Here is a 12,203-nt window from a genome sequence, read left to right on the forward strand (position 1 = left end):
TGAGCTCTACGGACAATTCCTTCGACCTTATAGCTTGGTTTTTGCTATGATATACACTGTCAGCTGTGGGACCTTATATAGACAGGTGTGTGCCTTTCTAAATAATGTCCAATCAATTGAATGGACCAGTTTCCATTGATTATCCTAGAAACATCAAGGATGATCAATGGAAACAGGATTCACCTTACCTCAATTTCAAGTCTCATAGCAAAGGGTCTGAATACTATTTACATTTTTATATAAACACACATTTGCAACAATTTCTAAAGTTTTTCGCTTTGTCATTATGGGTTAGTGTGTACATTTTAGAATAAGGCTGTAACGTAACAAAATGTGGAAAAAGTCAAGGGGTCTGGACACTTTCCGAATGCACTGTATATATGGTCTGTCTTGGGCAATTAATATTACAAATAATGTAGGCTGTGTGTGAGAAACTACCAACTTCAATATTAGGTATGTGCATTGTCTGGTGAGATTACAAACATGTCACCCTTCATAATTCTAAAATACATTTATTTATGGACAGGAAAACACAGGAATCAATAAACACACAGATCCGATTTCTGCAAACAAAGAATTAACAATGCAACAGGGGAATGTTTAGTATTATTTTTCTTTTAACAGCACATACATACAGTAAACATAATTTTCTTTCGATAGTAATTACACCAAGCAACAGAGGCCAAAAAGAAATGAGCAATCACAGTTCACACAAAGGTCTATATCTACAATAGACAATTTCAAGTGGCCCAAAAGTTTGTCAAATATCGAAACCCTTACCTCATGCCTATAACAGTAAACATTTAAGTAACAATGATGTTCGGTCTAATACATTAAAGTACGTCATGACACTTTGACCTCCTAGGTATTTGGTGAAGTCCTACAATTTCAGATATGGTTAAGAAGTCATTTCCCCCTATCTGAAATAAGTGAATGAAGTGCTATCTTCAGGGTGACAAACATATTGGACAAATTCAAACCATTGAAATGTAAAAGAGAACGTAACAATTCATGTCAAGCTCTAATGTATAGGATGTTTTAATATTTTTGGAAGGTTGAATTTAGTTTAGGTGGGGACAACATTCAATAAACAAAACCTAGCAGTAAAATACCCCAATAAATAAACAGGATCATTCTTTGATTTAAGGGCAAGTTCACATCTCTGAACAAAATGAACAGTTACAATCACAGACACTATCCATACGAGTTTCTGGACACAGATACAGTAGAATACATCTAGAGGGAGCTGAGATCATTGCTCTGTTCTCTGAGTGGTCGGGTCAACACTTGTCCAAGGGGGTCGGAGCAGCTGAAGGCGCTCAGTGACGAGCGGCAGACTCCCTCGGGTAGAACTCGGCCAGGGTGCTCTGGGGAATCCTCTTCAGCATCTCTTTGGGGAAGATTCGGAGCAGCTGCCAGCCAATGTCCAGGGTCTCATAGACGGTCCTGTTGTCATAGGGGCCTGAGGGATGAGGTGACAGCATTTTAGGTCTCGAATGCTAAGACATTTGACAATATTCCTTATGACGACTAGTTGACAATTGACTCATTCAGTGGTTTAAATAGGAGCATAAATACAACAATATTCCCCAGTGATTGAGATCTTTTTCATAACACTTGTTGTAGTCGACTCAAGTCAACGTCAGGTCATGGTGCTAACATGTCTGAAATGCACCCCACCCTACCTCACAGCTTACTCTGTCGGGAAAGGTATTATTGATGGAATAGATATTAAGTCAATCATATGGTGTCACAACAGGTTTACATGCAGTATATCTCTGTGATGCATAGCCTACAATAGTGCAATCCCTACTTTTCAATCTTATCAAATCACATTTTATTGGTCGCATACACATATTTAGCAGATGTTATTGCGGGTGTAGCGAAATGCTTGTAAATCATCTGAAGGACAAGACGACCGAACTCTTGTTCTTTGCCGAAAAGATGGCTCCATTTGTCTCGGTTTCAACAGAGACAAGATATGCAAAAGTCTGACATGACACTTGCATTTCACAGTATTTTAATTTAATTCAGTAGACTCATCAATTCTAATGAGATTGTAATTTTAATGGATCGCATTAGGCTTTGACTCAAGGATATTCAGGCTCACTATACACTAGGCTGGATGGAAAAGCTCACAAATCCTTGCTTTAGCAATCTCATCACTCCAAGGACAAGTGTGAGAATAAGTACGGCATAATGCTTTGATGACACACGTCGCTGAATGACTTGTTGCATCTGACACCAAGGTGTTGAAAAAGACTGACAGTATGTATCTGACATGAAGTTTGCCATTGGTTTTGCTGATGAAAAATAATCATGCCTGAAGGCATTGAAAATAACTTTTACTAGATTTTTACTCAATGTACTTCAGGAAGTAGCAATAACAGCATGCAATGCCAAATAGGACATATCTTGTCCTTTGTTTGAGCTAAGATCTGTCAAAATGCAGTAAAATACATTTCAAAATCAAGCTATGCAACATTTTATAATATTCAAGATTATTAATCCAATAATACTATTTTTTTTATTTTATTGGGCAAAATCAATCTCCATTTTAATATCACACTTGAATGACAGCGCTATGCAGGGTGGATTTCTGGTAATAAGGTATAATAAGGTCAGTGAACTAGGGCAACACAAAATGGGTCACGATTTCAAGGAATGAGTGGAATGAAGGTAGCATAAACATAAGATACAGGAGAAGCCAAGGTATAATATCTCATATTTAACATAACAGTATTTAGACAAGTAAATAAAATCACCAGACAAGATCTCAGAGCATGCGAGTGTCAATGACCCGGCCGAGTACAGCCTAATGCCTCCCACTTAACGGTGTGAAAAGACTGCCAACACTCCCATTTATTCAGTTACCAAATACCTGACCCCAGGGGAATGTCACATACAGTGCGGTTGCCGTGCTCCTGTTTTCACCACATTTCATACAACCATAATTTCAGGTTGTTATTGTAAAAGAGAAGTGTATTTTCAATGACTTACCTGGTTCAATAAAGGTTCAAATTTTAAAATAGTTTCAATAGCATGTGGTGCTACTGTCATAGGTCGAGTCTCATCCATTTTTTCAGTGTCTTACCCTGAGCGATGAAGTTCTTCTCAAACTTCTGCAGGAACTCCAGGTAGAGCAGATCATCGGAGGTGAGGGCCTCCTCTCCGACCACGGCCTTCATGGCCTGCACGTCCTTACCAATGGCATAGCAGGCATACTGAGAGGGACAGAGGCATGGGGATGGAAAGAGAGAGAGAAGAGTGGGGGAGGTCAGAAAGTTGAAGCCGTTCTATGCAACAAACAATTCATGTGTATTGTGGTTCAATAGAAATTAGGCTTGGTTATAGAGGATATTTTGGCACTGTGCAGAGTGACAATAACTACCAGCTGGTTGGAGACATCAGCATGGTCTTTACGGGTCATTCCTTCACCGATGGCGGACTTCATCAATCGAGACAGAGAGGGCAGCACATTGATGGGTGGGTAGATCTGAAGGGAAAGCATGAAATAAGAGAAGTCAATATTCAACAAAGAAATAGTAAACAAATTATCATTGGACAATGTCAGGAGAGAGAATGACAGTATTCAATAGCTAGAGACACTACTTAATAGCGAGGTCACAAGGGGTTGTTCGGAGACGTATAAGCGAGAATGGGAATTACCTGTCTGTTGTGCAGCTGTCGGTCCACATAGACCTGTCCCTCAGTGATGTACCCAGTGAGATCAGGAATGGGATGGGTGATATCTGGAAACACAGTTTACATGGAAGTCAAGAGATAATATCCAGGGTTCAAGTCACGCTAAATCAAGACGCCTTTATCAAACCTATACACGCCCACATTCAAACACATGCACAGTCCTAGATTACTTTGCCCAAAAGAAATGTCAGGAACCAGGCATACACTTTAAATGACTACAACTTACAGTTTAAGGACATTAAAATAAGTGTTTTGATCTACATCCCCAAATTTAGTGCTCTAAAATATGCTGGCACAAATGTTCTGATGTTAAAAAGGGGGGACTCCCATTCGAAAACAGACTGGAGGCCCATCACAGAAGTAGCTATAGTAACAGCAAGCATAAAAAAATATAACTTTTTTGTGCTCGTCAAACCCAGACAAAAACAGGAGATTCAATGGAATTGCTCATGTAAAAATGTAATAAAAATGTATATTTAAATAAAATATATTTTTTAAATTATCTAGGTTGTTTTTCCCCGGAGATAAGCCGGCATATATGTCTTACCATCGTTGGGCATGGTGAGGATGGGTATCTGAGTGATGGAGCCGTTCCTGCCCTCCACTCTGCCGGCACGCTCGTAGATGGTAGCCAGATCCGTGTACATGTAACCGGGAAAACCACGACGGCCAGGGACTTCCTCTCTGGCAGCTGACACCTGGGGAGACATGGCACATACAAGTGAGCCATAAGTGGAACCAGGGTATAAGAGATGGGACCCAGAACACAAACTACCCCACTTCTGAACATTTAATTCTAACAGCATATGATTGACTCAATGAGCATGAACTCATTCATTCATTTATAGTAAGGCTTCCCTAACTCAGTCCTCGGAACCCCAAGGGGTGCACGTTCTGGTTTTTGACCTAGCACTATAGAGCTGATTCAAAAACAGTCAACTAATCATCAAGCTTTGATCATTTGAATTAGCTGTGTAGTGTTAAGGCAAAAACCAAAACATGCACCCCTTGGAGTCCCGAGGAGAGAGACACATACAGTACCAGTCAAAAGTTTGGACACACCTACTACTCATTCAAGTTTTTTTTTTACATTATACAATAATAGCGAAGACATCAAAACGATGAAATAACATAGGGAATCACGTAGTATGCAAAAAGGTGTTGTAAAAATCGAATTATATTTTACATTTGAGATTCTTCACAGTAGCCACCCTTTGCCTTAATGACAGCTTTGCAAACTCTTGGCATTCTAAACTCAGCAAAAAAAGAAATCCCTTTTTCAGGACCCTGTCTTTCAAATATAATTCGTAAAAATCCAAATAAATTCACAGATCTTCATTGTAAAGCTGTGTGAAGCAAAGTGTCAGTATAGAGACAAAGTAGAGTCGCAATTCAACGGCTCAGACACATGTGGCAGGGTCTACAGTCAATCACGGATGACAAAAGAAAAATCAGCCTTGTCGCAGACCACGACGTCTTGCTTCCAGACAAACTAAACAACTTCTTTGCTCGCCCGAGGACAATACAGTGACACTGACAAAGCCCGCTATCAAAACCTGCGGGCTCTCCTTCACTGCAGCCAACATGAGTAAACCATTTAAACGTGTTAACCCTCGCAAGGCTGCAGGCCCAGACGGCATCCCCAGCTGCGTCCTCAGAGCATGCGCAGACCAGCTGGCTGGTGTGTTTACGGACATATTCAATCAATCCTTATCCCAGTCTGCTATTCCCACATGCTTCAAGAGGGTCACCATTGTTCCTGTTCCCAAGAAAGCTAACTGAGCTAAATGACTACCACCCTGTAGCACTCACTTCTGTCATCATGAAGTGCTTTGAGAGACTAGTCAAGGACCATATCACCTCCACCCTACCTGACACCCTAGACCCACTCCAATTTGCTTACCGCCCCAATAGGTCCACAGACGACACAATCGCAATCACACTGCCCTAACCCATCTGGACAAGAGGAATACCTATGTAAGAATGCTGTTCATCGACTACAGCTCAGCATTTAACACCATAGTACCATCCAAACTCGTCATTAAGCTTGAGATCCTGGGTCTCGACCCCACCCTGTGCAACTGGGTCCTGGACTTCCTGATGGGTCGCCCCCAGGTGGTGAGGGTAGGTAACACTGGGGCCCACAAGGGTGCATTCTCAGACCTCTCCTGTAGTCCCTGTTCACCCATGACTGTGGCCATGCACGCCTCCAACTCAATTATCAAGTTCGCAGACGACACTACAGTGGTAGGCTTGATTACCAACAACGAGACGGCCTACAGGGAGGAGGTGAGGGCCCTCGGAGCGTGGTGTCAGGAAAATAACCTCACACTCAATGTCAACAAAACAAAGAAGATGATTGTGGACTTCAGGAAACAGCAGAGGGAGCATCCCCCTATCCACATCGACGGGACAGTAGTGGAGAGGGTAGTTAGTTTAAAGTTCCTTGGCGTACACATCATGGACAAACTGAAATGGTCCACCCACACAGACAGCGTGTTGAAGAAGGCGCAGCAGCGCCTCTTCAACCTCAGGAGGCTGAAGAAATTCAGCTCGTCACCAAAAACACTCAAACTTTTACAGATGCACAATCAAGAGCATCCTGTCGGGCTGTATCACCGCCTGGTACAACAACTGCTCCGCCCACAACCGTAAGGCTCTCCAGAGCCTATTAGAGGGTAGTGAGGTCTGCACAACGCATCACCGGGGACACTGCCTGTTCACCCCGCTATCACCCAGAAGGCGAAGTCAGTACAGGTGCATCAAAGCGGGGACCGAGACTGAAAAACAGCTTCTATCTCAAGGCCATCAAAATGTTAAACAGCCATCACTAACATTGAGTGGCTGCTACCAACATACTGACTCAACTCTAGCCACTTTAATAATGGAAAAATTGATGTAATAAATGTATCTCTAGCCACTTTAAACAATGCCACATTATATAATGTTTACATACGCTACATTACTCATCTCATATGTATATACTGTACTCATACCATCTACTGCATCTTGCCTATGCCGTTCGGCCATCACTCATTCATATATTTTTATGCACATATATTGTTATTAATTCCTTTACACTTGTGTGTATAAGGTAATTGTGAAATTGTTAGGTTAGATTACTTGTTAGATATTACTGCATGGTCGGAACTAGAAGCACAAGCATTTCGCTACATTAACATCTGCTAACCATGTGTATATGTGACAAATAAAATTGGATTTGATTTAATTTAAAGGGTTTAAACACTGTTTCCCATTCTTGTTCAATGAACCATAAACAATTAATGAACATGCACCCGTGGAACAGTCGTTAAGACACTAACAGCTTACAGATGGTAGGCAATTAAGGTCACAGTTAAGAAAACTTAGGACACTAAAGAGGCCTTTTTACTGACTCTGAAAAACACCAAAAGAAAGATGCCCAGGGTCACTGCTTATCTGCGTGAATGTGCCTTAGGCATGCTGCAAGGAGGCATGAGGACTGCAGATGTGACCAGGGCAATAAATTGCAGTATCCGTACTGTGAAACGCGTAAGACAGCGCTACAGGGAGACAGGACGGACAGCTGATCGTCCTCGCAGTGGCAGACCACGTGTAACACCAGCACAGGATTGGTACATCTGAACATCACACCTGCAGGATGGCAACAACTACCCGAGTTACACCAGGAACACACAATCCCTCCATCAGTGCTCAGACTGTCTGCAATAGGCTGAGAGAAACTGGATTGAGGGCTTGTAGGCCTGTTGTAAGACAGGTCCTCACTAGACATCACCGGCAACAACGTCGCCTATGGGCGCAAACCCACCGTCGCTAGACCAGACAGGACTGGCAAAAAGTCGCGGTTTTGTCTCACCAGGGGTGACACCATTCTGTATACTTCTGGCCTTTCTTTGGATACTGTTAACAAACCTCTAAAACAAGCTTCAATGCCATATAACACTACTTCCGTGGCCTCCAACTGCTCTTCAAAAACGCTAGTAAAACTAAATGCATGCTCTTCAACCGATTGCTGCCCGCACCCGCCCGCCTAGCATCACTACTCTGGACGGTTCTGACTTAGAATATGTGGACAACTACAAATACCTAGGTGTCTGGCTAGACTGTAAACTCTCCTTCCAAACTCATATTAAGCATCTCCAATCCAAAATTAAATCTAGAATCGGCTTTCTATTTCGCAACAAAGCCTCCTTCACTCATGCTGCCAAACATACCCTCGTAATACTGACTATCCTGCCGATCCTTGACTTTGGCGATGTCATTTACAAAATAGCCTCAAACACTCTACTCAGCCAATTTGATGCAGTCTATCACAGTGCCATCTGTTTTGTCACCATATACTACTCACCATTGCGACCTGTATGCTCTCGTTGGCTGGTCCTCGCTACATATTCGTCAACCAAACCCATTGGCTCCAGGTCATCTATAAGTCTTTGCTAGGTAAAGCCCCCTTATCTCAGCTCACTGGTCACCATAGCAGCACCCACCCATAGCACGCGCTCCAGCAGGTATATTTCACTGGTCACCCCCAAAGCCTATTCCTTGTTTGGCTGCCTTTCCTTCCAGTTCTCTGCTGCCAATGACTGGAACGAATTGCAAAAATCACTGAAGTTGGAGACTTATATCTCCCTCACTAACTTCAAGCATCTGCTGTCAGAGCAGCTTACTGATCGCTGTAGCTGTACACAGCCCATCTGTAAATAGCCCATCCAACCAACTACCTACCTTATCCACATGTTTTTTTCTGCTCTTTTGCACACCAGTATTTCTACTTGCACATCATCTGTACATCGATCACTCCAGCGTTAATTGCTAAATTGTAATTACGTCGCCACTATGGCATATTTATTGCCTTACCTCTTTACTTAATTTGCACACACTACATACAGATTTTCTATTGTGTTATTGACTGTACATTTGTTTATCCCATGTGTAACTCCATGTTGTTTTTGTCGCACTGCTTTGCTTTATCTTGGTCAGGTCGCAGTTGTAAATGAGAACTTGTTCTCAACTGGCCTACCTGGTTAAATAAAGGTGAAATAAAAAATACACAAATGGTCAGATTCACGTTTATCGTCGAAGGAATGAGCGTTACACCGAGACCTGTACACTGGAGCGGGACCGATTTGGAGGTGGAGGGGCCGTCATGGTCTGGGGTGGTGTGTCACAGCATCATCGGACTGAGCTTGTTGTCATTGCAGGCAATCTCAATGCTGTGTGTTACAGGGAACACATCCTCCTCCCTCATGTCGTACCCTTCCTGCAGGCTCATCCTGACATTACCCTCCAGCATGACGATGCCACCAGCCATACTGCTCGTTCTGTGCATGATTTGTCAGTGTTCTGCTATGGCCAGCGAAGAGCCCGGATCTCAATCCCATTGAGCACGTCTGGGACCTGTTGGATCGGAGGGTGAGGGCTAGGGCCACTCCCCCCAGAAATGTCCGGGAACTTGCAGGTGCCTTGGTGGAAGAGTAGGGTAACATCTCACAGCAGGAACTGGCAAATCTGTTGCAGTTCATGAGGAGATGCACTGCAGTACTTAATGCAGCTGGTGGCCACACCAGATACCGACTTACTTTTGATTTTGACCCCTCCTTTATTCAGGGACACATTATTCAATTTCTGTTAGTCACATGTCTGTGGAACTTGTTCAGTTTGTGTCGCAGTTGTTGAATCGTGTTATGTTCATACAAATATTTACACATAATAGGTTAACTGAAAATAAAAAAAGCAGAGGTTTCTTTTTTTGCTGAATTTACACACACACACACACACACACACACACACACACACACACACACACACACACACACACACACACACACACACACACACACACACACACACACACACACACACACACACACACACACACACACACACACACACACACACACACACACACCCTCTAAAGAAGGACAAAATAATAGGAATTGGATTTGACTAGTAACACTGTACTATATTCTCATTTAAAATCACCTGTTGTGAAGTGTTATTCAAATCACCAAAAGGAGGTCAAGCATTGACATTTTCTCAGCAGACATAGTATAAAATAAATGACTCGGAACCCAGGCCAAAGCACTGTTCAAATTGTTCAGTTAGTTGAATTCAGAGCAGACAGACACTTGCATTCAGCGGATGGAGATAGCCAACACTTGTGAACTGTGGATTAAATTCAAAACTAGACCTTCGAGCGGGTGAATGGGAAAATAAGTTAAATGTTAATGCCCCTTGTCAGTCTTTGTAAGTGGTTAAATACCCTACAAGCCAGAGTCTTAGCTGAGGCTTTACTGAAACAGCACGTGTGCCCAAGGTTACAGGCAGACAAGGGAAGGGAGCTATGTTTTCAGATGAACATAAAACATTTCAAACTCTCGTGAGGCTGGAATATTGAAACATCAAAATATGTTCTGCTACATAAGGAATATTACAGGCATAAAAGAGATGAGAAGGTCTGTCTCACCACAGAAAGCTTCACACTAAGCTTCTAAGAATTAAGTTGAGGCATTTCCAGAAGGCCACATTATCCTGCCTTTCACCGAGAACACAAGGGGACATTAGAGAAATCATCAATTGTCCAACACCTCCTGAGATGTTTAGGAGCCAAGGTTTGGTAGTCCAAACTACTTTCTCTTGAAAGTGTGTTACTATTGCTGGGGAATTCTGTGCTAGTTATCAACATATGTGCAGGGATTAAAGCAACAACAAAAAATCCCATGACTGAAACTTAAGTCCATCTCAGATCGATTGTCTGCGGCCAAGTTAACTTTCTTACATGAAAGGGGAGGTTATGATCATCACTATTTTACAGATCGAGGATAATTTTGTACATGTATTAAACAGAGTTTGACCAATTCCAGTCCCCTTGCTTAGGGGGTCCTAAACCATGCTTCAAACTTGTAAAACTGCATTTGTAAAATTATGTCACGTGCAATTTTTTAAAAAAGAGTAGAGAAATAAACATGGTAGCAATGTAAAACTGGTATCCAAAACTGCTTTCAAAAGTGTTTTCCCACAAATGCATTAAGAATTGTTGTGCATTGACTGCTTGTCAAAATGCATTTCCTTCAGGTAGCCTAGTGGTTAGTGTTGGGCCAATAACCGAAAGGTTGCTAGATGAAATCCCCGAGCTGACAAGGTAAAAATCTGTCGTTCTGCCCCTGCTGAACAAGGCAGTTAACCCACTGTACCTAGGCCATCATTGTTGATCACTTACAAATCTCATATATATATATATATTTATATTTTATATTTTTTATATTTTTTATAAATTTTTTAATATATGTTTTTACTTATAGCTAGCTAGCAGGGCTGTCTGTTCATATTCAAATAATGCAGCCCAGACTTTATGGTTTTATCTGTTGGGAATAATTACAAGTACTGTGTCCAGAGTGTTGTGTCCAGAGATAGAAGAGGCTCAGGGACTGTTATTAACCACTGCCAAAATTGTGGCTTTTCGCAGGCTTTTCAGCAGCCGTGGCATCACCAAGGTGGGCTGGGCGCCTTATGTTCGGCAATGGAGGACCAGTACCTATGGAGGAGCGGGTCCTATGGAGGAACAGGTCCTATGGAGGAACTGGCCGTCGGAGAAGCAGATGCGGTGCACTAATCAAGCATTCCGGGCCTGTTAGACAGTTTTTGTTTCTCTGAATGTACCATCGAAGCCCCCTCCGCTAAAGCTTCGCTGCCTTTCCAATCCAAACTGCCTCAACTCATCCAAAGCCAAATAGAGACATTCAATCTCCATCTCTACCATCTCAATTTAAATAGTTCGTTTTTTTTTTAATGTGTTTTCAGATTACAAGTTAAATCAATAATTATTAGGAATTATTATATTTAAGATGTCCTTGACTGACATACCAAGAAGTGATGCATTTTATTAGAAAAATTCTGCACGCATGAAGGCACAATCAGGAATTGGGGTGTGTGGTTCAATGAAACACATTCTATCAAAATAGTTCTATGAAGAATACTCTAGTTGACTGTAAGAATTATAATAGGAGTTATTGCTTAAGGAAGGTTATTCTTCCACTATTGAGGACCAATATAATAGAAGGCAGCACTGAAGATTTGGAAGGTGGTAGTGTGGACACTATATGGAGGACCATAATCTTTACAGAATATACCCATCTGTTAACCTGCATAGGACTATTAATAATACTGTTTGGTCATACAAATGAGGCCATGTAACATCTTTCAGGTTGAAAACCTTGATGCAGATACCTAGGTGTCATTTCCACCCCCCATGTATTTCCTTGGTGTGGAAAGCACATGTCCCACCTCTGAGATTATTCCTCACCTCATTTACTGTGTCAAGGTCAGCTTTTGTGGGATGTGGAGGTGTTCAATACTACATCCATGTATGCCGTACTGACTACACTAACTGGCACATTGAATTTGCGACCCATAATCAAAAGAAAAGTTATGGCTCTCAAATGTATACAGAATTAAGGTGCAAGTCTGACACTAAAAAGTAATGAGTTTTTTTTTTCAAG

General features: G+C 42.0%; 1 protein-coding gene across 1 annotated transcript in view; it reads right to left on the reverse strand.

Annotated features, from left to right (window-relative positions):
• Positions 1 to 495: 495 nt before the first annotated feature.
• The window catches only part of LOC139410832 (ATPase, H+ transporting, lysosomal, V1 subunit B, member a), a 44,270-nt gene continuing 32,562 nt past the window's right edge, over positions 496 to 12,203 (reverse strand). The window contains exons 10-14 of the mRNA XM_071156395.1: positions 4,253 to 4,403; positions 3,670 to 3,752; positions 3,392 to 3,496; positions 3,095 to 3,224; positions 496 to 1,462 (exon numbers count right to left, since the gene is read on the reverse strand). Coding sequence (XP_071012496.1) covers positions 1,320 to 1,462; positions 3,095 to 3,224; positions 3,392 to 3,496; positions 3,670 to 3,752; positions 4,253 to 4,403 — 612 coding nt within the window. The 3' untranslated portion in view covers positions 496 to 1,319. The remainder of the gene's footprint in view (positions 1,463 to 3,094; positions 3,225 to 3,391; positions 3,497 to 3,669; positions 3,753 to 4,252; positions 4,404 to 12,203) is intronic.

This window comes from Oncorhynchus clarkii, chromosome 1 (assembly GCF_045791955.1).
Source record: "Oncorhynchus clarkii lewisi isolate Uvic-CL-2024 chromosome 1, UVic_Ocla_1.0, whole genome shotgun sequence".
Classification (NCBI taxonomy): Eukaryota; Metazoa; Chordata; class Actinopteri; order Salmoniformes; family Salmonidae; genus Oncorhynchus; species Oncorhynchus clarkii.